This window comes from Pseudopodoces humilis, chromosome 16 (genome assembly GCF_049639895.1).
Source record: "Pseudopodoces humilis isolate 2021_Gansu_Grassland_sample_001 chromosome 16, ASM4963989v1, whole genome shotgun sequence".
Classification (NCBI taxonomy): domain Eukaryota; kingdom Metazoa; phylum Chordata; class Aves; order Passeriformes; family Paridae; genus Pseudopodoces; species Pseudopodoces humilis.
The window spans coordinates 14,491,749-14,519,196 of record NC_142215.1 but is presented as its reverse complement, the minus strand read 5'-3'; the positions used below and the strand labels follow the sequence as shown (position 1 = coordinate 14,519,196).

The 27,448-nt window shown below is 39.5% G+C and overlaps 1 protein-coding gene across 2 annotated transcripts in view; it reads left to right on the top strand.

Annotated features, from left to right (window-relative positions):
* Positions 1 to 27,448, top strand: part of THSD4 (thrombospondin type 1 domain containing 4) — a 234,349-nt gene that overhangs the window by 17,362 nt on the left and 189,539 nt on the right. For both annotated transcript variants that reach the window (XM_005521456.3, XM_088063116.1), the window contains exons 2-4: positions 1,964 to 2,071; positions 5,874 to 5,943; positions 18,947 to 19,362. In XM_005521456.3, coding sequence (XP_005521513.2) covers positions 2,043 to 2,071; positions 5,874 to 5,943; positions 18,947 to 19,362 — 515 coding nt within the window. In that variant the 5' untranslated portion in view covers positions 1,964 to 2,042. The remainder of the gene's footprint in view (positions 1 to 1,963; positions 2,072 to 5,873; positions 5,944 to 18,946; positions 19,363 to 27,448) is intronic.

Sequence of the window (27,448 nt, the reverse complement as noted above, 5' to 3'; positions counted from 1 at the left end):
TTAGTGGAGTGTACATTGCTTTTTCAATGTTTTTGTATCCTGTAGCAATGTTCTTTTCAGACTGTGTCATGCATACAAGGTTGTTCGATAAAAAGGTTATTGTGGAGTGAAAAATCTGAAAGAGAGTACACCTGGAAAAAAACCCAAGATGATAAGAACTTGAAGCCATGTTGGTTACAATCCATGTTACTTGGAGATTCTCCATCTTCAATAAGTGATATAAACAACTATTGCCCCAGTATGCCTGGTTTAATTAAGAGTCAGGTTAGGCAGTGAGATAATTGTTTCCTTCTCAGTTTAGAATTTTGAAGTCCTGTGTTAGGGAATCTGTCTAAATGCCTGGTGGTGATGCTGGATGTGTGGACTTGCCTGACATTTAAAGGAATGCAGCTTTTACTGAATGTGCTAAAATCGCAAACAGTGTGAAGTGTTGCAGATCTAAACTAAAAATCTGTTGTCAGAAGTGCTTCCCATCTTATAACAAGCCAGTTTTACAATGTTAAGTAGTGAAAATGGTGAATAAGTTTGGAAAAAAACCTCTTAGCTCTACTGACAACTGTGAAACTGCAGGAGAGGGTGAAGCTCAGCCTTAGTGCTTTCTTCCTCAAGACTAACTCAAAACTGTTACATACAGAACTCTTCTTACTTTCCCTCAACTTTTAATGCCTTCCATTTAAAAAATTAAACAGCCAAATCATTAATCAATCATGGGATTCTCTTTTGAAAATATTACAAGTATTTTGGGATTTCCTAAACCAAATTTATTGTTGTTTGATATTTAGGAGAAGTTGAGCAATATTTAACCTGTCCAGTTACCTGCAAACAATCTGCATTTTCCTAGTAGCAGGATCTGTACTTTATCTAACTGCACATTTCTTGCATTCTTGTCAGTCCTGTCCCATTCTGGGCAGTTTTCAATTATCTGGCTGTCTGACAGAAATTGAGAGCACTTTATCTGTGAACAGCAATGTTCTCTTGTTTCTCTTCACTCCACTGCATTTCAACACGTAACCACTTGTAAAGGGAAAGATGCAGACAGTGGCTGACCAAGTTTTGAAATGTATGAATTTTACTAGTGTTTTTTTTCCTCTTTTCCTCCCTCCTTGTCACTCTCCCACCAGCCCTTCTGATTTATGCTGTATTTCCTAACTGCAAGGATCTCTTTCCCATCTGAAAATTCTGGTGCATTTTAGATGCCCAATATATGATTAAAATTTACTAAAATAAGAACTTCCCAGATGTCTGAACTTGAGATTATTTACAGACAAATGAAAGTGCCTGGATAATCATCCCAAGGGCTGGTAGGGTTTCTATGTGTTCACAGTAGTCATGATACACTGACAGTACTTGGAAATAAGGATCAGTTAAACTGGTATTTAGAATGCTGTTTAACTCCAGATTTCCTCCTTAACTGCGGGCAAGGCATTTAACATCATTGTGGGTAGGTTTTCCCTTGTAGTCAACCACACTGCTCTGCAGGTTTTTTTCTGCAAACTGTATAAGCACTCACAGAGTCATCCTTGCATTGCTCACAAAATGCAGAGTGTGCTAATAATATAACTGTACATTAGGAGTTGGTAACCCAGATTCAGTTCTATGGATTTTATTAACACAGGACTTTAAATGGTGTTGTTTGCTTTATAGTTATACAAGTGACATACCAGAAATATGAATTAAAAAGGCAAATAGGTCTTACATCAGATTTGCCTTCTTGGGAATCAAACCAAGATTTTGCATCCCACAGTATTTCTGCAGAGTACTTTGGTTAATATTGAAATCCTGTTGCAAAAAATGGTGTGCATACAGTTTATTCTTGCAACTTATGCTGGATATTTGGTTTGAATTGCTGTAAATTCCCAAGAATTGAAGTAGAGATGACTAGTCTCTATTGTCTGTTGCAGTTTTATACATATCCTGGAAAATACTGAATAAGCAGTGTTAATTGTTTTTCTCCTTTTTGTAGGATTTGTGTGTGATTGTCATTGTGCTGTACCACAGTGAAGAGGTATTTTTCACTTCAAGATACCTTGTATTAAAAGATCATGGTAGACAGCTTAATAGTTTCTTTGAGGTAAGTGATGATTTAAAATCTTATTTAATATGCTCTTAACACACTGCAGTAAATTTCAATTTGGTGGTCTCTTGCTCTGCTGTTAAAAGTGTCTATCGTAGGAGGGTAAATAGAAATCTTGTCTCAAGACCAAATACTCAAGTATATGCATACCAGACATAGCATTCTTTGGTGATAGTGAAAAAAGAAAGTTCTCAGTGTTTGTTCATGCTTAGAGCATCTGTTAGTGTGTGCAATGTGATGGTCTGTACTACTAGAAAGTTCCTGTGTTTTTGATGAGGCTGAACAATTACAGTTACTGGGCTTAAATTGCTGATTTACATGTTTTAGTACCTGTGCTGCAATTCATTCATGGATTTGTCTTATGCATTCCTGAAACAGTTTGCCAGTGGGCAAGCATAGGAAAGACCTTTCAAACAGCTTTCCTAACAAAGGAAACATTCAGCTGTTTTGAAGCTGGTCTGTCCGGTTCTGTCCTGTCCTTGGGCAAGCAGATTCAGAGCAGACAGGCAGCCCTGATGCCACACAAACACAGGCTGACCTCGTGCAAAGAATGTCAGCTGAGTGCTGTGTCTCTGGGATGGAGTTACATTAACACCTCTGCTCCAACCTTGCTTCTCCTGAGTTCGAGACATCAGTATTTGAATTGCAATTTCTAATATCCCAGGGCAGATTTTCCACCAAAATGGATCTGTCATACATTACTGATGTTATCTTTCCATGATGAAAGGTGGCCTGTACAGCTCCTCCCAAGCTGTCCCAGACATGGGCTGTTCAGCAGATTTGTGAGGAAGTTGGGAATTTGAGCCAAGAGCCATACCACACTGGTCAGTACTGATCAGTACTGTGTCAGTCCACATTTGGCCATAGTATTCCTCCATAAAATGCAGCTACTAAGGGACAGCAACATGTGAGAGATCTGCTCTGGTACCCTCTAGCTTCATTCATGCAGAGCTAGCTGGCTGCACTGACTAGGAAGCACTCTGAGAGGTGGTCCTAAATGAGGTGTTAGATGGCAAAATTTTTCATGCTACTCCTACAATAGACCTAATAGTGCTTGGCTTTGTGCTTGTGCCTCCCCTTCTTCCCCAGTTGTTTATATTTATGCTTATATATATTTCTATTTTTTATGTTTTTATATTAGTGGCAATTGGTGTTGCCAGTAAGAGTGAGACAGTTTAAAGTCTGACTTTGCTTGGCTCCAAACAGTGCCTTAACTGAGAGCAGAGGCTGTACCAGCAAGGTTCTGAGTTACACAGCCAACAATCAGCTGCAATTGGTACCTCACCTGTTCAGGTATACTTGGAAGTTTTGCCTTATTTTGGGAAGCACTTATTCTTTTTGGCTTTTCTGCACTGTGAGAATACCTGAACCAAACCCACTGAAATTGGAGAAGCCTGTTTTTGTAGCTTGGGAGGCTTAAAGTTAGTCACGCATGACAAATAAAAAAGCCCAGTCCAGAGAAGTTAGCCAAAGCAAGCTGCTGAGGGAAATAACATTAAAAAAATTAAATTGCCACACACTGATTTGAAGCTAGGGGCTTACTTCAGGATAGTTTAAGTATTCCTGGCAAATTTTGTGTGTGTTTGAAATAGTAGCTTGATACCATTGTTTCTGACAGATCCAACTGCAGATACAGAAGCAAATCTAAAATCTCTTTATTGTCCTTGAGCCATGTACATGCAGATGGTGATTGCAGTACAACCTCCTTAAAGAATGGTCAGGAAAAGCCTGGCACAGAGTAATCACACATATACTACAAGTTTGCATTTCAGAACTGAAAACTTTAATCTGATAAGTAATTTGCTTTGAAGATTACAGTTCTTATTCAGCTCAGAACTCACAACCTTGTGCGTGATTTCCGAATTTACACATGGAAATCTGTAGACTGTCAGCCTGATCAGAAAAATCCTGTCCTGTTGAGGATGAAAGCATTAATTTCCTTATGGAAAATCTGAACTTTCTTTCACATGCTCTGAGGGATTGTAGGGAGCAGAAGCCATAAGGGAGCAGGGGTGGATAGGAAAATTCTGAGAAGGAAGTGAAATACAATTTGCAGAGGATCTAGCCTGGGTCTGTCAGACACTGCACTCCACCTGCTTAGATGCTTGTCATTTTTCATTGTGAAGAGTTGGGAGATCACTGAAACACTTAGAAAGAAGATAGGCAGGTGAGCTGAAGACAGACTTGATGCTGTAATTTTGCAGTTTGGAGGTCTATGTCTGCCTTTGATTTCAAGTGTGATTTGCAAATCAGTTTATTCATTTGAGCCTCTGGCTTCCTTGTACCACTGTGTGATTGGGCCCTGCTCTAACCTGCGTGTTTTGACTCCTGCTGTGATTTCTTTATAGCGTCTTACACTGGCTCTGATTTCAGCCACCTCCTCTGTATTTTGTTTTATCACAAATGATAGCTTTGTGAAATACCAGACTTCCTTCTAACACATTTTTTAAAGGGCTGCTTTTTTTTTTTTTTTTCCTAAATTGACATGGCAGTAAAGAAGTAATGACTTTTTCTAGCCTTTAACTGGTTTATTGCTTTGATAGAGAGGGGCATAGATGGTGAGGTGATGATAGGCCATGTGCAATCGATGCTTACCTAGTGGTTCCTTTTGCAGTAGATTAGCAAGAACAAACACAGAAAACACAAGATAAACATTCTCCCTAGCAGAAGAATATTTTTATGGGTGGTATTTAAATGCTTAGTATTAAAAAAACCCCTTTTTCCATGGGAAATCTGTCTCAGAAAATACTTGAAATAATAAGAAATGTTTAAGGGATTACTGTGTAGAGAGCAGAGGAAGGACCTGTGAATATGAAATGCATCTGGATTAGATGTATTAGGAAATTCATCAGGATTTTGTCTGGTCCATCAGTTTTACTTCTGCATTGAAATTCAGCAAATATTAGCAGCTTTACCCTTATAGTGGGTCTGAAACACACTCTTTGTAGACTGAAAAGTCAAACTCCTGGTATAAATAAAGATACCTTGATCCTTTTTGCCACACCTGTCCATGTTTCCTAGTGAAGGGGCTTGTTAAAAGGAGACAAACCAGTCTCTGTTGCAAATTGTAACAAACAAAAGACTGAGCTAACTGTGCCTAAGTTGTAACAGGCTCCTAGGAATCACTGCAGTGGTGAGGTTTGACAGAACAGTTTGTTTGGGCTTGGTTCCCATTATGACTCCTTTCAGACTGAAGATGTGGGGATTGGGGAGATGCTTGGCTGCTTATCCTGAGTCTCTGGTGGGTTGTGTTCACTACTTTCCATCCTCTGTGCCCATTTGGTTATTCAATTTTCACAAGTGTTAGGCAGCTGGGGAAGAACCTATTTTTCTGTTTCCTGTGTGCTGGAGGTGGAGTGTTCAACTGTAAAATGAGGAGCCAGAGCTAGAAGCAGATGTGGTCCACAGATGGGTGAATTCTTACTTATCACTTTAGAAAACTTGCAAAGCACATATCAGATTGACACCGAATGCTGAGGTGTTAAAATATGCACTGCCAGGAGTTTTTAAATTTAAACATAAAGTTATGTGTACTAATATCAATGGATTCTATTTGGTTCACTTTTGCTTTATAGCTGGACGAATCTATGTATGAACCTGGTTCATAGATTCAGGTATGAGCCTGCTGTGAACAGAATCTTATAAGAACATTTCATGCAGTTTAGTGAGTCTGCTTTGGTTAGCAGTGGTATTCAAGTGTTTAAATATTTTCTTGCAGTGGGAACCCTGTAAGATGTTGTAGATGTGTGTTTTGTATTAGTGGTAATTATCTGATCTGTTTCACTGTTTGCCTTTTCAGACTTCTCAGTTCCCTAGCAGTGCTGGGATTTCAGTTTGTCATCCCACAGCCTTCAATTGAACACAGAAAGGTAAGCATTAGAAACATTCAGACTTCGTATACTGAAAGGTAAATGTGAAAACATTAGAGTAGGATGTGTAAGGCAATGCAATCTGAATAAAGTTCTGGGAATAAATGGCTTCTGTTTGTGCTTATAGGGGTTTTTTGCTTGCTTTTTCTTTAAAATTAATATATACGTGGTTGAAAGAGGCTCATCATGGTTAATTAGCTGAGTCAGTGTATGGAGTATTATAGGGCACAAATAGTTACTAAAACTTTGGAGCATTTTTGTCATGTAAGACATGGAAAAAGAATTCCTGTGAGTGACAGCAGACATGGAATGAGTAGAGAACCACCCAGTTGTTCATAGGCAGCTCTTTCTCTTGCAGAGATAGAAATGTCTGACACAGAAGCTGGACCCAAACCACTCAGTTGCTGTTCAAATTGCTAGAGATTGGAGCTGGAAACTGCTGGAATTTCCTGTTGTGCTCTTGTGGATGGTTCACTCATCCTAGATCTCTAAGAAGGCTTGTACACGTTCCATCCTGCTCAGCATTAGTGAGATCTTGGCTGGAATCCTTGGGTTTTTGCACTGCTTTTCAGGAAAGTAGTGGACAATTTGGAGAGAAACAGAAAACAGCAGGGATTATCCTTAAGAGATTTTAAAACCTTACCTCTGAGGGAAGTTTGGACAAATTCATATTGTTTATTCTAAAGTTTGGAAGACTGGTGCTGGAGGCAGATATAATCTTCAAATACTATTGGATACTAAAAAGAAGGCTTTTTTTCTGTTTGATGGAGCAGTTGAGAAGAAATAGATTTAAACTAAGGCAAAGAAAACTTAGGTTTGACATTAGAAAAAACTTGTCATGGTAAGAATATGAAGAAGATTATATTGACGGAATAATATTTAGAATTTCCATGATGTAGGTCTCTGTGAATGTGTTGGACAAATGTTTATCAGAAACAATATGCAGGTGTTGCTGATTCTGCCACAGACCTGAGGTGAGATCCCTTGAATGCTGTTCTGTCTCTTCACACTCTCATCATATTCACTTTATATCACTGTTGGTCACATCTGTTGATATCTCATATCTATTGGTATTCAAAAACAAACAATTAATTATTGAAGGTATCAAATAACCTGTTTAAAAACAAGTTTGCTTTTTACTATAGATTTTAAAATAATAATCCAAGAGGTGTATTTTTTTGAAAACTATACTGTTAAAAGGAGGTAAAAGGCAAGTTTGCGGGGTTTGTTTTTTTTTATGTGCACGTGCCACTGTCTTTTGGGTAAAAAGTTATTTGGACAGTAGCCTCATAGGTATGGGCTAGAAACCTGAAGCTGTCTGATTGTCAAAGTTCCAGAAGAGCACAGAAGTCCTGTTAACTCCTTGTGCAGCCTATTTAGAAGACAAGTTAAACAAGGTCAGTAATGATGTGGTCTGAAACTGGCACAGTCCAGTCTGCAGCAAGCTGTCCAAGGGCTCTGTTCTAAACTGCAGGACAATTTAGTATTTTTGCCTATCTTACATCTCTTCTCTTTTGTTGTGCAGTTGAGATGGTCATGCTGCTGCTCTGGTTTCAGTACTCTGTCTGATTAGACATTCTTTTGTTACACTGACAGTGGAGAGATGATTCAGTCCAACTTCCAAATGGCCTTAGGGGGAATAAATCTACTAACTAAAATAGAGTAACTCAGAGAAATAATTGCTTCATTCTGGGAAGTCCCGGAATTAATTTAGATAAAATCAGATTCTTTGTTCTCAATTGAATGAGAAATGCCACGGGTCTGGAGCATGTTCTATACCAGCTACAGGGACTTAAGGCATAGTAACCACCTTAGAGATGTCCCTTTCACTGAGAACAAGGCATGAGTTTCCTAGTGACAATCTCACATGGGCCCCAAGGCTGGCTGTCTTTCTCAGCTCTGACCCTATGGGAGAGGGTTCTATTAGTGCCAAACTCCATTTAGACTGGAACTTTATATTTATTACACTTTTCACAAACCCTCTGTCCCACCTATAAGCTCCAGACAAGAGGGGCTGTTACTAACTCTGAAGGCGAAATCAGTCATGTTTCTGAGTGGGAGTTATCAGCTTTGTAGCTCTGGAAGTTCTTTCTAGTCTTTTCCTGCAGCAACCCAAACATGTATTTGCTGACATCTCCCATGTATTTTTGGATGGATGTCTCTGCTGTTTGGCAGAGTTCTTTCTATATGAGAGCAGGTCAGTTGTGCAGAAAGAAAGAAAGGGAGAGGAGGAGGATGAGGGATTTGATGAACAATTTTAGCAAAATAGTGAATAGTGAAAGTGGTGTTTGCTAACTTTCATGTACACACTCAATGGGTACAGTATGGGGAATCAAATAACTAGAGCTGAAGTCTAAGGAAACATTAGACCATACCCCAATTCTTCCTGTGTGTTTATTTTGCATTAAGCTAAGCATGACTGATGCTTGAACCTGCAGTATTGGAGTGTATGGAATCTGTGTTGTGCACCCTGCTTAGGGTTATTTTGCCTCTATAGACAGGGAAATAAAACCAGAGAATTGGATTTGAGTATTTGGCTGAGTGATTCTTTTAAATATTTCCAAATAGTCTAGATTTTTTTTCTTATCCTGAAAGTTTTGGGAAAATTTGGTAAAACCCAGGACAATCCCTCAGAGCAGTTGATGGAAATCCAGTTGTAAATTTAGGCACCTACAGTTCAGCTGAGATGTTCTTTTAGGACTTGAGTACGCTTAAAAACATTGCGAGATACTGTTTTCTGGTTTTGGTTTGGCTTTGGTTTTTTTTTGTATCTTGGTAATTTTTAATCTTTTATTCTTTTTTCTTAAAATTCACATTTAAAGTCACACTAATTTCACTGGCTCACACAATGTAGATTTTTCAACAAAAATCTGTAGTTCACTCTAATTTGTAGGAGTTTTTTATTTCAATTCAGTGTATTACAACTGTTTAAAGCACCACTTGGCTACTCTTGACTTAGTGACGTGTTTAGGAGCTTAACATGAGGAAAGAAGTTGATCTTATCAAGCAGCATTTTTTTTTGCTTGTTTTTTTAATTTTAAGGCAAATTTCATCAACCAAATCTGGAAGAGCAGAGCTCAGCAGGTTGCTTCCTCAGATGCACACACAAAAATCTGTTTCTGGCATAAGAGCATGAGACTGATAGCTAGAAGAATGAGCCAAATTACTTCCATGGCACGGAAGTGCACATATTGGAATTAAGACTTGAGGAAATGACAAAACCAAATGAGAAAGTTGTGGGAAAAGGTTTGATTGGGCAATGTTTTCTGCTTTTAGACTTCGTTATTTTTGAGTGGAAGTCTTGGAAGCTTGTCAGACGTATAAAGTCACAATTGACCAGTTCAGACTTTCTAGTTCCAGAAATACATGGCTACCTGAGATTTATATAGAGGTAGCTTTTAAGCTTCTTTACTTGAATCAGCACTGTCACTGCTGTCAGAAGTGCACAAAAACTGAAAACAAAACCCATCTTTATATGTTCCTACATCTGAGTTTAGGGCACTACTCTGTTAATCCTATCTCTGTGAATTGCACAGGTTTGGACAGTAATGTAAATACATTAAATGTGGTATGTTCATTAGATAGAAATAAAAATTCTTATGCAAAGGACTATTATGGGTTTTTGCTGAAGACAGGAGTTGCAGTGTTGGCTGGAAGTCTCTTGGAGCTTTTTTTAAATAATCTAACTTATTTCCTCATGCATACTGTGTAATTTCTAAAATCAAGTGTACTCTGTAAGGCCAAAATACTCATCAACAATAGGATATAAAGGGGAAATGTTATGTGAAGCAAAATAATTGCCACTTACCTTTTAAAATCAGACAAGGTCTCTGCAGCTGGATAAAATGAAATCTTTCTTACTGTTTGAACAATTAATTTGCCTTGTCCTCACTACTGGACATATGAACAGCCCTGCTGCTGCTCATGATGCAGTCAAGCTCTGTTCTCCCTTCCTGTGCTTATTTTATTGAAATTTAACCTTATCTGATAAGTGTCATACTGTGGTGAGCTGAAGGTTAACTATAAACAGTCCTTCTCCTAGACAACCATTGAAGTCTGTTCCCAATTTTCCAGAAGTCACTCCTGGGTGGATTTTTGACTAATCATATGTTTCTGTGTTAAGAAAGTAAACTGTAGTTATAGTTGTGCCTTATTCATTTTAGCAAAACTGGTAATGTAAATAGTAACAAAATCTGCCCAAATAAAACTTCTGAATAAATATTGCTTTGTTTTAACATCTTGCTTCTGTTATGGCACTAAATAGGAGCATTGAAGCAATGGAATTGCTTTGAATTTATCCATATATTTTTGTCACTCAGTTGTAGATGACTATTGAGTTCAATGGAGGTGCAGTGTCTTAACAAACTGATTTTTATTGTATAGAATCGGTGTCAGGATTTATTTTTAGAAGTTTTTCATTGGGGCAATACAGTACTGCTAAAGAATTCTGAGCTTGTTTGGGCTGAGTGTAATTACTTTCTGCTGGCTCAAAATTAAAGAAGAGAGAAACTTGATGTTATCTCTGTCAGACACACAATGTTTCTATGAAAAGCAACTGTTTATCAAGTGAATGTGACTATACTCCTCACAGAATTTTGAGATTAATGAGCTTTGGGATGTGTATTGGGGTTTGCTGGTTTGGGTTTTTTTGGCTGCTTTTCCCCTCTCTCTTGTGTTGGATTCAAATACCCTTGTGGAGGGGTCATCACTGCTAAGTCAAGAGGAATAAGGAACAGCATCTGGGATCGGATGCAAGAGCTGAGGGAGAAGAGTGGAACAGGGGGAAGGAAAAGGTGGCCAAGATCTCTCATTTGGTCACAATGAGCAGTTTGAGGAGTTCAGCTACTTGAACACTCTCTAAGAGAGTACAATGTGGAGCATGAAGCAAGTCTGCTATATCCTTGAGACGCTGGAGGAAACTGGAGTAAGACAAAGCAGTTAATATCTAAGCTTGGCTTTTGGCCACGCACCAGGACTAAAGCCTAACAGGTGTAAGGAGCACCCTGGGACCTCCACTACAGCTGGTCACCACCTTGCTTTTAAATAAGCTCAAGCAGAGGCCTGGAAGGGAGGGCTGTGTTCTTCCTTGCAGTCCAGGCAGGGTGGAGCTCTGCCCGACAGCCAGCAGTAACTCAAGTCATCGCTAGTGTAAATTAGTAAGTAGTCAAATTACACTGACAAGTATCACTTGTCAGGATTTGCTGAGCTGGAACTCAGCTCTTGCTAACAGAGCTACTGCAAAGCCACTGGAGTCTGGCTGGATGGGCTGTGTAACTAAACTGGATTGCACTGGACAGGCTAAATCACTGGATTTGCACAGCTGATGTTCCTTTGCAACAAATGGTTAGAGGTGTCACCCCTTCTTCTCTGGTAATATTTTTGTTTAGAGGATAACGGCTGTCCATTATGACTGCATTTTCATATTTATCACTCGTGTAAAACACTTCAAACTACAAGGGAGTCCATATTTCTCTTGGAGATTTTTACTTGTCAGTATATCTGCTTGCGTTCAGCACAGATGCTTGACTTTAACTGTACAGATATACACCTGCTCCTTTCATAACCTTTGGTAAAATAGAGTCTTCCTAGCTAATGATGTTGCTATTCTAATTGCAGTTTTCCTTAGGAAACAGGGGATGTGATTTAGACCATGACAGGACTTCTCCTTTAAAATTAGCTTTTTGGTACAACAGAATATTTAGAACAATAGCTGAAAGAATTTTCTTGCTATCTCTGTATTGTTACTAATTCCCTGTCCTTGATGTTGTGGATTAAAGTGGTTAGGAAATAAAATTCGTCTTTGTTTGTGGAAAGGAGACATTATTTTATGTGAATATACTCTTTGAAAAATTAAGGCTAATATTTTTGTTGTTTTTTACTTGCTTTATCAAGGACCTCTGAACTTTTATTTTTATCTTTAAATTAAAAAATACTGACTTCTTTAAACTCAGAGCAGGAGTTCTGTGTTTTTCTGGAAGATGAAAATATCACAGTTCCAGTTGGATTCCAGTGCCAGTGAGCTTACAAGGTCATAGAGAAGTTTCTCATCTTCCTTCAGAGGAGTTCTGCATGCTAGTTCTGTCCAAGCTTTGGATGAGAGTGGTGATAAAGAAGAGGAGCTTTTTGGATTCACAGATGAGTTCTGTTAGGGAATATTGCTTTCTATTTTATGACAGCTTGTCCTCTCTACTTCTGGAGTGATGGCTGGATGACTCACCTAGAGATCTGGAGAGGTGTTACAGCAATTACAGAATAAATAAGACATGTATTTCTACCAGATGTGGATCCCAAAGAATTTTTCTAAGTGTAGAAATAAATGGAATGGCAACAACTTTGTCACAGCTGTAGATGGCTAGCCTGGAGGAGGCCAAGGGTAGTATAAACTTAGGCCTAGGCCTATGACCTAGGCCACAAATGACAGTGAATGGTGAGGGAATACTTCTCAAAATAAAGAAACCTAATTTGTGATATAGTGAGGGCCTGATTGTTATCATATTTACCTTAATGTAAATGCGAAGCAATGGATAAGGAATGGTTGTGTAGAAGTGGTAGAAGTGAGGTCAGGAGTGAGCTGTCTGTTACTTAAAAACACTTAATGGTCTCACAGAAGAGTGGAAAGAAATCTCTTCATTAAAACACTGATCTGCCAGAGTGCAATGGAGGTGGTCTTGGTGTAAAAAAAATAGCTAAACTTTGGGGAAGCTTCAAGCTTTGTTGGCACAAAAGCTGTTCTGAACCTTTTTCAGAGCTGTTTACTTTCTGGACTATTCGAATAATGTTAAGGTTTCTTCAGATGTGGTCAGAGTTGGTTGAAGGGGCAGTTAAGCTGTCCAAGCATTGTAACTCCCTTTAGTGATTTGTGAATACAAAGGTCTTCTATTTCCAGGCTTTTTAGCCCTTTAATCTTCACAGGCACAGATGTTCAGACAGAGATTTTATACAAAGAACAGAAACCCAAATCGTTTAAGCTGGTAATATTTACACTTACCACGTACTGTAAAATTCAAATGGTTTACTACTTCTCTGATTAAAGGCTTCCAAAATGCAATGAAGGATTAAAATAGCTGAGCACACGAACCAGGCAGCCATGTACACATTGTGTCATGATGTTTTATTTGGCCTCTGATCCATTTTTCTGCTAGTCTTGAGAGAAGTTATCTGCAAGTTTTAGGGGGGGTGTAGATTGTTTTTTATCAAGCCACCAATGTCCCACATGTTTCTTATAAGAGGGATAAAAAATATGGTTGTTTCAAATGAACATACATAAAATAGACTGTAAAGCCTTGCTGCTGGGAAATTGTCATAGCTATATAGGTATGGACTTTATTGGAAATCAGCTGAGCTAATGCTGGAAGAATATTCCTTTAAGATGCTTAGATTGGTGAAGGAATTAAAGGAGTTCTATAGATGTGTTTACAACACTGGCAGCGAAATACAATAATGTTATACTTGAACAGGTTCTAAAACTAAACTATCATTCTCTCAGCCCATTCAAAATTTGGCATGCTCTGCCCTGAGCAGCAGTTCAGGTCTCATTTCTGGAGTCTGACTAGTTTTGTTTTACACTCTTGAAATTTCAAGAAGGTGAAGTCCAGCTCTTAGCCTGTGGCTTGATTATTGATTCATATATTCACGAAAGGTGAATGTTCATGAAGAATGCTGTGTTCATCTCATCTCAAGTATGACATATGCATTTTAAAGAGTATCAATATACTATTTTACTGTTGTTTTGAATCCTCAGTCTGTCTGAGCCTGGCTCTGGTAAAAGCTGCATGCATAGGCTTTGTGACAGGCTGTGCCCTAGTGAAATCTTTAATTAGTCAGAAATGTAAGAAAGAGAACTTGCAACCCTGGAGTAATGGAATAAATAAGGAGTCATGTTTTCAAAATGCCTTGATACTCCTTTAGTAACAGTGGGGACAGTCTGTTGTCATAGCGTGGGTTATCATGGGTGGGGTAATGAGAAGTAGGACTATGGAAGAGACAATGAACAAACACCTAAAAGCCTGAAGGGTTTTGGGGAATATTAACAGAATTTACAGGGGCTCTTTGCTCTGGGAAGCACAGGACAAAGAAGGTAGTGGCAGCTGAAAGTAAGCTGCTGTTAATTCCACTTTGCATCCAGTATATGAATATGGGTTAACTCAGTGAATACCACCAGTAGCATTTTTCTGAGCAGATGATAAAATGTTCTTCTGGATACAATTTCTTTGCCTTTGGGTGAAAGTAATACCATAAAGCTTTAAGAAACACACATTTATGCCTGTTATAACCCTTTCAGATGTATATTTAGGAATATGATGTAGTTAATTTGTTCATGAGTCCATTTCCATTCTGGGCATTTACCCAGAAAAAAGAATTACTGGATAATATGTTAAATCTATGGAATCTAATAACATTATTGTATCTAAACTGAAATGGTAAGAAATACCAGAAATGTCTCAATTTAGATATCTCCAGGTTTAAAGCTTGCCATTGTCTTGTATCCCTTTTCACTTTTGAATTTGGATTGCTATAGCGTGCTTAATATCTACAGAATACTTAGTAACATGGGCTGAGGGTGTAACAGCTTAATTATGTAGCTGGCTGAAAGGTATATACTGTCACCAAGCATTATAATCATTATTACTGTGAAATTCCATCATTAATTCATATTTGGAGTACGGTATGCAGCACTGCACACCCGTGTAAGAATGTAGGAGTGGAAAAGGTGCTGAGAATGAGGAATTCCTTACAAAAGAGATCCTGGAATTGGATTGTGTTAGCAATTGCAAATCAGACAGTTTAGTATGGTGAAGGAGAACACAGAATGATCATTCTTCATTTATCACAAACTAAAATTTGGGAGACATAGTGAAATTGTCATGCTCCATGTATGACCAGAGCAAAGAGAAGCACTTTTTGAATATAAAATATATAATCTTTTGGAAGCCAAGATTAAAAATACGCTAAAAAATGTATTAATTGTATTCATAGAGAGTAAATCCAGCAATGGGTATGAAAAACAATTGCAATATGGTCTTTAGCTGAAGAAAACCCTTAAATTACTGATTAGCTGTAAGCAGAAGGTCCCTGGATACCTCTGAATATATCCTGGTTCTTACATTGTTTCCTAAAGTTTTGCTTCTTCCACTCAGTCAGAAACACAGTACTGAGTTAAATGGGCCTCTGACCTAAGCATTTCCCCCTCCTTACTTTCCTGAACAGTAATTTGTATTTAAGCTACAGTTTAATAGAATGAAGTGCCCTACCTACAGTATTTAAAATTAGTGTTTGTCAGATCATTACAGCGTTGTCTGCCATCGTCTTCCCACACAAGTTGTGCTTTAAATAGTTGTGGCTTTCAGTACAAGTGATGATTCCTCTTCAGGGACATTCTTGCTTAGTATAATTTCAACAATTGCTGCTGAAATCCTGAGATGTGGATTTTATTTCTAAATTCTGACAGAGGCAGCACTAGAAATTGGCGTTGAATTTCTGTACCTTGTGTACTCCTACTTTTTGCTGATTTTTTGAGTCTAGGTCACCTAGAGAAGGAATCAATTGTGAACTATGGGAAAGTAGATTAGATGGGTTGGTTGGTCTCTCTCTTTTTTACAGGCTATGTGATTCTCTTAAATAATTTACTCTCATGACTTCAATTTGGCAAGAAAATTCAGTCTGCATTTCACTTATTCTTCAGTGCAGGCTCAGACTCTTCGTTTTAGAGTGTGCTTTTAATTGGTAGTTCTTAAAGCAAGAGAAGGAGGGACTTAATATCAGGGATCTCTGTGTATGTGGTGTGTCTGAGATGTTCTAAAACACTTCAGCTGAATCCTGTAGCTACCTGTAATTTCTTGGCATTATCACAGAGCTGAGGCGGGATTTCTTCTTTCTACTAAGTTACCTGGAAATCACAGGATCAAAGGAGGGGAACTGGTCTGTAATTCTGCTGCTCTGCCCTGGGGAAGGGTCAGTGACACCTCGTTTTGCCTGCTAGAGCTTTAGGATTGGTATCAGTGCTGCCGGGGATCTCCTCAGGCAATTTGTACCCAGGCTTTGTTTGCCTTCTCTCTGAGTAGTTTTCCTCCTTTAATTTGGATCACCTTTGGTTAAATTTAAATCTGAGCGATTTTTCATGTATTGGCTATAAACAAGAACAGTTTACTGCAAAGAGAAAAATAACAGCTCTTGGTATTTATTTATGTAAACTGTTTGGAAGTGTCATTATTGTCCCCTCTGTTTTCCATTCCTTAAACTAAGCAGCTTCAGTTGATTCAGTCTTTCATAGTAGAATTCACTGAGTAGATTATGCCATCAATCACATCATCTCCTCTAAAGATTCATCTGGAGCCCATATCTTGCTCAAAGCAAGAAAAAAGTAGGAAAAGTAAGAAAATATAAGTTCATAACCTGATTCACTACTGAAAATTCCCATCCCAATTTTTTTCCTTACAATTAAGTAGCATTAATCAATTTGTCTATCAGTAGAAGATATTATAATGTCACTTTAAAAAAAATATTTTTATGTTCTTCCTTAACTAACTGGATTAAACCTTCTTGTGCTGTGTCTTAAACTCTCACTATGAAGATTAGGGGGTGTGAAATTACCTTCAGTCATATGAAGTATCATTTTATCTGAACCAATTCTTGCTGCAATGAAGTTTGGCAGCTAGAAGGTTCTCTCTGTAGCAGGTTGGCACTTTTCATTATTCAGTTTCTATTTCTGCAAAATGGTACATTTCTTATGTTAGTGAGAACTTGAATTGCTTGTAGGTTATAGTTTTTATTTGTTGCCTGCATGAGTGTCTTTGGCATTTTAAAAAAACAGGTGTACTGAACCATTGTAGCAATGATTAAGAAGTCGTCCAAACAAGTCAAACCTTGTCTGGCAGCAAAGGACTATTAGTTTTACAGTAAGTAAATTTTGCTGCAGACTGAGTTCAGACCAGAAAAGTGTCCCTGTGTGTAGTCACTACCATTTTATATCTGAGGTAGAGCACATTAATGCATAGTGTAAGTATGGGCAGTGAATATTCACTGGAAAAATCACAAACTGAAAAATAGCCTGTTTTGTTGGTCAAAGTGTGAGCCAGTGGTGTTCTGTTATTGGATATGAAAGCAATTGTAGCAGCCAGAAAGACCTTGCTTCATGTTCTAAGTTTGACATTATGTGGTATTAGGTTGTACAGGCTATTGATTTTAAAGGCTGATGCCAAATGGGGCACACACAGCAAAAAAAGACATTAAATACAGAGACATCTGCTTCTGTTTTCAAATAACATGGGAGAAATGGGTAACATATCACACTAATGCAGATGCTTTTTATTAATCAGAAGTTATAATTAAATGCAGTTTTTTCTGTGATTGGTGATGAAAGTGTGAGAGAAACCTCAGAGAGGGGAAATGTTTCAGATTATGTAGACCACAACTGACTATTACACAGCAGCACCACAAACCCTGTGCTGGCTTGGCTTGTTGTATTGTAGTGCTGTATTCAACCCATGTTTGCAAACCACGTTCCAGCCCAGCCTGGGATATCTGCAGGCAGCTGATGAGGAGTGTGTGCTCCCTGGCAGACCAGGGCACAGCTCAGGTACCACTGAGAGGGCTGTCATGGGAGACTAAGTGTGGAGATGGTCATCTTTTGCTGTTAATTATATTTCAGGCAAAATTATTAATGGAAGTTATGGGTTTAGGTTCTTATTCTGTGAAGGGGGGAGAAGTGTCAGACAAGGCTGGCTTTTCAAAGCTCATTTTGAGGTAGCTGCACTGGAATAGGGCTGGAGAGGTATGGCAAACGTGTTTGTGGACAGTGCCTTTTCTTGTCCTCCAGTCGAATTGATATGTGTGTGTGCATGCTGATACAAAGCTTGTTCAGATATTAATAAACTGCTTAAAGGATGCTCATTTAAAAGAATGTTCTGCATATTAATAATTGTGAGAATCAGATACTGGGAACCTGCTTTAGAAACTTGTGATTCAATTAGTTGGTCAAGAGAAGCAAGAGAAATAAGGCAAGTTTGAGTACTTTGCTCAGTGCAAAACACTGAGAAATCCTGACTATATCTAGCTCCAAGAATGGGTAAATGCTGAGGAAACCACAGGGAGATGGGGATGGGTGATTGTAACTTCCTGGCTTTCCTGATACCTTTCAATCACAAGGTCAGGACGTTTAAAATATTTGTCTTGAGGGGTTAACTGTCCTTGTGGAGAGACCCTGCCCTTCTTAATCCTTCCTAGCTTTTTCTTGAGAAGGATCCTCTCCCTTTGGGGTTCTTTCTTTCACTTCCCTTGTGCTGCTGAATGTTGAGTATGAACTAAGTGGCACTGAACACCAGACACCAACAATTTGTCCCATCTTTTATTGAGTTTGATGGGAATGTAGGATTGAATGGGTCATGCTGAAGTGGTAATGTGGGGACTGGGGCAAGTGTGGTAATATAGGAGTTAACTATAGCAACATTTTTGGTTGGTTGGAAATCAACCTGTCCTCTTACATTATTGCCTTTGTAAAAAGTTCCACATTAGATAGGAGTTCCTGAAATATTATTCACCAGCACACTCCATTGTTGAGGCATCAGAGTTCAGCAGAGCAGTGAGTGTCTGTTAACTCAATTTCATTACCAAAAATGACCTTATTTCCTGCTTTTGGTAATATTATAACACATTTCCAAGCTTTGCATCATGCAATTTTTCCATTGCTGAGAACAAAGAAAATCTATTTCTATCCAGATAGTCCAAAAGAAAACCCAAAACCTAACCCAACCCAAAAACCACAACCAAACAATAAAACCACCACAAAACCCACAAAACCCAGAAGAACCAAACCCAAACTTTTTGTCTGAATGGTTGATGGCTGTAGGAGACGTCCTCCTATACTGGCAGTCCTTTGACAGGCAGAGAATAAAACAATGCTATGTCATTCCATTTCACTTGTGAATGGCTGAAGCCCGAGGTACTCGTGCTCCCGTCTCGTTGCAATGTGAATTCTGATTCCTAAGTGTGTGTGTTGTGTCTGCAGGTTCCGCAGAGGATAGAAGAGCAAGGCGATGCGGCTGAGGACAGCAGTGCGGGAGTGCCGGGGCTGTGGGGCAGCTGGGGCCCGTGGTCCGCCTGCTCTCGGAGCTGCAGCGGGGGGGTGATGGAGCAGACGCGGCCCTGCCTCCCCGCCTATTACCGGGAGCGGGGCTACCGCCGCCCGGGCCGCCACTTCCCGGCCTCCGAGCGGCCTCTGGCTCCCCAGAGCAACCACCACGAGGACTCGCTGTCTGCCTACCCCGGCCACGTCGTCTCTGCCATCCGCACGTCCGTGCCGCTGCACAGGAGGGAGCAGCAGCCGTGGGCCGGGCTGAGGAACAGCAGCCAGGGCGGCCGGGCGGCCCCCAGGGGCAGCCGCCACTCGCAGGGGCCCCGGCACGGCCCCCGGCTGGACAAGAGGTACGAACCTGCTCCTGCTCCTCCCTCCGCAATGGCAGCGCAGCTCAGCGCTTCCACAGCAAAGCTATTAGAGACTGAGACCGGCTTTTAAAGTGCTAGCGCCTTCTGGGGAAGGCTGCCCTCCCTTGACTACTTACAACTTGTCCAAGGGCAGATGTAATTCTACAATTGTGCTAAGCAGATTATCTTGCTTCCCTTTAAGATTTATGATTTATGAGAGACTTCTCCTTTTCTGCTGCACTTTCATTAGACATTTCCATTAAATATCAGAACAAATAACTGTTCTATAATTGTATTCTTAACTTCAGCAGCCAGTCTTGATATTAATTGGTTGAAAAAAATTTAACTTTTTTCATGAAGGATGGTCAACTGTCTGTTGGCTTTATTTCTACTCAAGACTCTAGTTTTGTTTCATATTTCTATTTATTGCCTTTTTGTTTTCTCTTTTTTTTTTTTTTTCTTCCTACCACCTCTTTTAGCAAAATTTCCTGTTTGAAGAGAATTTAAAAATGTGGTTCGTTAATATATGGAATAGTTTAAAAACTGTATATGTTTTCATTAATTTTCTAGTAACAGTCCTTAAGGCTGGGTGGAGCTGTGCTGTTACAAGTAATTCCAGTTAATTTTCCACTTCGGGAGAAACACTTTATCCACTTAGATACCAATGTATCAGATTTTTTGTATATACGTGTGAAAGGAAAATGGATGTGTTTCCAGTTTGGAGACTGAACAGAAGAGGCATGGAGATCCCCTGGAATAGACCGCTCCTTAAATGTCTGTTCTCTCTCTTTCCTCTGAATATGTATTGCAGCAGCTCTCTGGTTCTTTCCCTCGTTCCCTTCTGGGAGATGCATGAAGAGAAGTTTTTTGGGGGAGCTGACAAAAAAAACCCAAACCAAACAAAACAGAAAACACCCCAGTCCCCCCCACATGCATAACCAAAGAAACCTTCCTTCATACCATCTGCCTCTTTAAGATTCCTAGTGAAACAGTCAATTGTAATTCCCTTTTTAAAGATATTTTGCTATCCTTAACAACATAAGAAAGAATTACCTTGAGGCAATATTCCAGCCTGACTGGAATAAGACAGTAGAACTCTGTTGCTGCTGATAAAGACATTCTCAAGCCCTGCAAGAAACTTTGTCCACATAAAAGAATACTTTAACATAGATTTAACCTGTTAAGCTCCTGCCTGTCTCAGTGAAGCATGAGTCTCAAAAATTGGGACCAGCTGTTCAGATGTTGATCTTCTCAGGTGTTGCAAATTTCCTTTGTCACTGCTTTGTCTTTCTGTCAAACCCATGGAAATGAGAGCCTAGACCTGTTGAGTATAAATTCAGTTTGGCACTGATGGTCTTACAGAAACTCAGGGAGTGCTAGAGACAGGATTAGTAGTGCTAACATTAGTGCATTGAGGCAAAAGTCATGGGGTTTTTTTGTGTTTTCCTACTTAATAATTAGCTATAACTCACTTCTGTTCTGGGCTGTGCAGTGTGGCAGCCCCAGTTGTGGTGCATGGCTGGGTTATTGCTGACGCTGGGAGCTTGGCCTTGAACGGTCAGCGCAAAGTCATCCAAAGGCTCTTCGCTGTAGCCCTTGGCACCTCTGTGTCCAGGGGAATCCCAGCTCTGCAGCAGCCTCACTGCCTCTGCTGGCCTCCCATCCCCACCGGCTGTCCCTTGCTGCTCTGGTGGCCTCTGCAGGCCAGCACACACTGGAATGGTTTGGAACAATCCAGGATTGGCTGGGACATGAGATGATGGTGAGCAGAAAATGATACTGACTGTGTGCAGAACTGAAGCTGTGTTATTGCCTAAGAAATGCCTTGTCATATGAAATATTAAAATGCTCACTTTCCTGTATGATGGAGGCGTTTGCTTTTGAAAATTCTCGTGCTTTCCTAAGCACCGTACAAGCTTCTGTACCACAGTTGATTTTCCACCCCCACACACTCTGCCCCTTGGCAAAAGACTGGATTGAAGGTCAGGGTTTTAATCTTACTTGCATAATAAGTTATTTCCATCTTGTGTTAGGAGGTCCCTGGTGGCTTTAAAGCCTGTTGTATTGCATAACTTTCAGATTCCTTGGTGGTGACTGTAAAAACAGAATGAGAACAAAAAATGTTATTTGAAAATGGAGTTATTTGAATGACAAACCTAATAGTTTTCCTTGATTTACAAAATCCACAGTGAAAACTTCCTTTTCAAAGGAGAGTACTGTTCCTGTCAGGTATAGGGAAAATGGATTTCAAAATGTGAGTTACTCTGCACATGATTTTTATACTGTAGAACTGTGTTTAGTGTTCACTAAAAGGATGATATTGGAAACTCATGTCAGGCTGTTAAATAACACTTGTGTTTTCACAGTTTGTACAGTCAGTGGAAACATTTTGGGGTATTTCTATTTACTGTACTGGACTTTATATAAAAGCTGTAATTTTAGCAGACTTCCATAAAACAATAAGAGAGGAATGAACATCTGTGACTGAGATAAGCTCACATTGATAACATGGTAGAATGAAATTGGATGGCTGCCAAGGCAAAGAGTTTTGACAGCAAAAACAGTCCTGTGCAGCAGCCCAGTGTGTTTGTATCATTTACCAGCAAGTGGAAAAGTTGTCTGCCTGCTTCCAAGCAGGTGACAAGGAACTGATTAGGGTTTTTTAGCAAAATCCAAAATAAAATTTGTATATCATAAAATTTGCTATACCTAGTCTTTGAAGAGGGTATTCACAAATTCAGCTTTTGAGACTCAGTTTAGTTAGGCATTAGGAACCAGGACTGCATGACAAGTTCAGGGAGAGCGAGGTTTGAGGTACCTACAATTAGAAGCCTGGTTTAAAAAATTTCAGTGCTCCCCTGTTTAACACAGTGCAGTAAGAAGAGTTCTTGCATGATTGAAATGTGTTAATTACAGTCAGTCACTGGAACAAGTATAAAAGAAAGCTGGTTCTCTGGGTTGTCCACGGGCAGAGGCAGGGAGCTCTCCCCAGCTTTGAAGAGCTGAGTTCCCTGGAGCACAGGCTTGGTTTGTTATTTTTCACCTAGCTAAAGTGCATGGAGCAAACCACACACTAAAAACAAACAGGAAAAAGGAGATAGTGAAAAAATATTAAAGCATTTAGACATCTTTATAGAGAGGCACATACGGAAAATTTATAAGGGTGTGCAGAAAGATAACATGCTTTAAGAGAGAAAACACATCTTGAAAGGAAGTATTGTTCATGGACTAGGTTTTAGTACTTCTTAAATGTTGCATTTCCAATTCTCTGTTTTGATGATGGGGAAGACAGAACCACAATTTCCCATTGATGTGCTAAGTGTAGGATGTTTACAGCTGCCACCTTCACTTTCTCTTCATGTAGGCTTTGGTGGTGGAGCAGCAAACCTCAGTGTCCACTTGTGTGAACACGATATGTACTTTGTGTCTGGGGTCATAGGAGCAGAAAGAAAAACCCCTAGAATTATCACCAGAATAATGAAATAACTAAAGCATTCTTACATAAACAGTGTAAGTTAAAGAAGTATGTAATTAAGAAAGGGCTTCCCTAAAGCATTTCTTGTGTATTTGGAAGAGGAGTGAGAAGAAAAATTTGCTCTGAGGAAATAATCCAAAAATCATCAACTTCTCACATGGCTGTGGCTCTGGGTCTTTATTCTGCTGCCAGCAGCTGACGTGCAAGTCTGCTGTGCTGCTCTGTACCCTGTATAGGGTCAGTTTGCATTTCTAGGCCTTTGAGCAATGGAAAGGAAGAGTGCATCATTTAATGTCAAACCAGAATTTCCTTTCTGAAAGTGTTTCTTTGGCCCCCTCTCACAGATGCTTTGACCAGGCAAATGTAGGTCACTCTGTTGACAGGTCTACAGTTAACTTTTAAAAGGAAATTCTGTTATTTCCTTAACCAGTAGCCACGTGTTGTGATGCAATTTCTGTGGCTTGTTCTAGTCAGTTCTGGTTCCTAGAGGTGCAAAATGTGTAATTGCTGGACCTTCAGGTTCAAGAAGGTATTATTTTCTCAAGTTGTGAGACTTTATATTTATTGGCATGAGTGTTTGCTTTTCTTAGTATCTGGAACGAAACCCAGCTCAAGTACTTAGCTACCCCTCCTTTCATTATTTCTCTCACAGAACGAAAATGTGATGGCTTTTACCCCAAGCCCACTGTGGTTATAAAAGCTTACTGTGGGTTGGTGTGTGTACAGAAGGAAGATAGAGAAGGATTGGATCCCTTTCTAAGGATAAATTTTCCAGAAAGATCTAAGAGCAGCAGTGATAATCAAAGAATTCATCTTGGTTGCACTTGGGAGATTTAAAGCCATATGAGAAAGATGTTTATTTTCCTTCTGAATAAAATTCTGGACAGAATCTAATACCAATAATGATCAAATGAGATATTTCCTCACAAAATGAGTAGCTAGCTGGGATGGCTGAAGCCTCAGGTTGACTTTTTGCTGTCACACCTCTCATCTGGGTTTTAATCCCCATGACATGCTCTTGGTCTCACTTATTATTACCAAATTAATATCAATTTTTATTATGCTACTGCAAGCATGCTTTGAGTGGGATTATCAGAAATAACCCCCTAACACGATACTATAATTGCAAACCACCTAAGCTTTCTTATCCTTACTACTGAACATTTCAACCCTTCCTGAGCTGGGCTCACTGAAGGAAGGGAAGTGAGAACACTGCTGCTGTTTAGTCAGGTACCACTGAATTATTGCCCCATCAGTGAGGGCTAGAAACAACCAAACCTCCCATATCATTTGTAAGGCATCTCAGCAGTTACGAGGTTACTTGCATTGAATTTCTGCTGGTTTACCTGCCAACTGCATGGTTGCATTATTCAATCAAATCTTAAAGAGGAAGCTGAGAACTGCCTGGGGTCAGAGGTGTTGCTGAAAAACAGGATTGAAGTATTTAGGTTTGAATTTTGGAATCCTATCTCAGTGTTGAAAGTCACATAAATGAGGTTATACAGCACTTGCTGAGAGATCAGTAAAAGCAAAGATACTAAGTTACTGTACTGGGCATATTGCAGCTATGCTGAACTGGAGTATCAGTAGTGATCTCTGAGGATGGAAAATTTCATTTAAGATAGGCCACCTCCCATAAATTAAACCCATTCCCAAAAGACAGTTTATTTAGTGACCTTATTCATTAATTCTACTGTCCCAGAAAAATGTAATATCTTTTTCCCCAATATGATATAGAAATGAAATTGTTTGTGGTATAATGTGTATAATCAATTTTCTTCAGAAGAAATACTTTGTAGGCATTGTTGGTTACTATGTGAATTCTAGCAGTTGAATGCTTCAGGACAAATATGCTCACAATAATTTTAATACTCTTAGGTATGTGTGATACATGGGAAGCAGTGCATATCCACAAATCATGATGTGGTTACCAAAGTTACCATGAAAGGCAGTTGGTTTCCTTGCTTTAGTTACTGAAAATGCCAGTCTGTGAGATGTAGTGACAGCCTGCCCTGATGAACAGCCTGCAGTGTGCTGGAAAAGGGAACAACGTGCTGGAGTGTGGCACAGTCAGAGCTGGAGAGGGGAGCAACATGCTGGAGTGTGGCACAGTCAGAGCTGGAGAGGGGAACAATGTGCTGGAGTGTGGCACAGTCAGAGCTGGAGAGGGGAACAACGTGCTGGAGTGTGACAGAGCTGGAGAGGGGAGGAACATGCTGGAGTGTGGCACAGTCAGAGCTGGAGAGGGGAACAACGTGCTGGAGTGTGACACAGTCAGAGCTGGAGAAGGGAACAACGTGCTGGAGTGTGACAGTCAGAGCTGGAGAGGGGAACAACGTGCTGGAGTGTGGTACAGTCAGAGCTGGAGAAGGGAACAATGTGCTGGAGTGTGGTACAGTCGGAGCTGTTGGCCCCACTTTGCAGTGCGTGATGCTTTCTCAGAAGGGCTGCCTGAGCTCTTGTGACCAGACATTTCCCAGAGGTACCTGCTGGAAGGTCAGTTTCTAGATCAGTGAGCAGACATGCACGCATTTTGTAATACAAAACAGTCAAAGGGTTCCCTTCTTCCACTCATGTTTAGGTGATTTTCCCCAGACTGATTTAGAGCCAGTGAAAAGTGAGAATGTGGGATGCAGAGCAGCACAGGCTGTGGTGCAGTGGCAGAGGCAATACACGGTGGCTTTTGATGGGAATCAACCTGACTGGTGGGAGCTCTCCTTCTTGAGCAAATGGAAATCTGCTGCCAGTTCCAGTATATGTCATTTTTGTTAAAAATTATTCCTGTTGAAGAATGCTAAAATACTGTGAGGTGTAAACTCACCAAAAGTTACAAACAGTATAAGACAGTTTATTTTGTGACTTAAGGGGGAAAAAATTTATGCTGGAATCTTTTTAAAGTACACCTTGTTAACTGTGTGCCTAATAATATATAAAGCATGAAAGAAAATTAAAAGCAGTAGGAGGGCTGGAAAGTAAATGATTGACTTGGATAATTGTAGGCCATTGTTCATCGTTTTGAATTATGGAGGAAATGCCATGGATTAAAAATGCTGGTCTGAAATTATTTTAAGAATATTATCTAGGAGTGGTTAAAAAAAAAGTACATTAAAAAATATATGCCCATAGTAATCATGGTAACAGAAATTTGCAGAATTAGGACCAGTTTTTTTCTGATTTAACATTTTGTGTCTCCAAGGACTTTTCCATCTTCTTTTTTTTTTTCTTAATTACATTTTAAATATTGGAGTAATATTTCAACAGCTTCATTGCTGACAGGAATAGCTAGTAATAGTCCCTTTCAATTCTTCAGAAAAAGAATCAAGGCAGCTCTGAACTAAATACTTGAACTGTGAGTAGATGGGTAGTGTCCTTTAAAATCTGTCAATGAATTACAGTAATGTAGTGCTGCAAAACAGATAATTTGCTATGACCTCAAGTATTAGGTTAAATATTGGTTTACTTATCCACAGCAATAGATTTAACTAAGTTAGAATGTATGTAATTGTTTCGGTTATAGAGGATTTTGCCTACCAAAAAGCAGTTCTGTTAAAACCATGATGAGTAGAAGGGCTTAAATTCAAGCCAAAGAGCTTTAATAGGGATCTAAGGGGACTCAGCTCCTTTAGAACTAATTTTCTAGCTGAAATCAAAGAACTGCAGTTTTGGAGCCATATTGAAATGGAAATGAATAACAGCAACGCCAAAGCACAAATGAGTATAATTCAAAAGACTTTTGCGGTGGTAAATAATGTGAAATATTTTTTTGGGAAATAAAGCTGTAAATCAGATTTGTAACCTGTCTTCTGTCTTGTCTTCCACTTTCATCTTGCACATAAAACCTCTGTTTCTGCCGATAGATCAGTGCTAAGTTCAGCTTGAGTAGGTGCTAGCTCTGGGTTGGTTGCTGTGCGGATAAGGCACAACCACAGCCAGCAACACTTCAGAGAATAGAGTGTAGGCAGCTGCTGAATTCTCAAGTGAGGATAACAGCAGGAACCTGGAGAATGCCTAGCCCTGGGCACCCAGAAATGTAGCAGGACCAGGCTCACTGAGGACAGGGCTTTCCTTATCATGTTAGAAGACTTGAGTATTCATTCCAGGACTCCTGGTAAAGGAAGCCTCTGAAGATTTTGAAAAAAAGCTTTAAACTTGAATAAATGCTACACAAAATTAAAATGAAGGTCTAGGTGTTGTTTTTACTGTATCTGAGGATCTGTGATGATATTCTGTTCTCTTTCATTAGTGTGGTTGTTGTGACTCGGAGTACAGAGAACAAAACCATCTGCCTCTGCTTGTGGAATTATTTTGGTGAATTGACGAGAGAAAATCTTGCAGAAAAAAAATCTGTAATTTCTTTGTTGTTTTTTTTCTCCTTATCCCTGGTGAAAGTAGTGGCTGAAGGTTGTTACCTTTCCAAAACATTACATTATTTCTTCAGCAACAGTGAAAGGTTGTGAATTGAAAATGTGAGAAATCAGAAGTTTCTTTGGGTTCATTCATTCTAAGGGAACTTTCCAGCAGTTGTACAACAAATCTTCCTTGTTGTCATAAATGAGTGGTTTTGGTAATGTTCACCCTTGCAGTTTTACATTTACAAGAGAAGTACTTTGA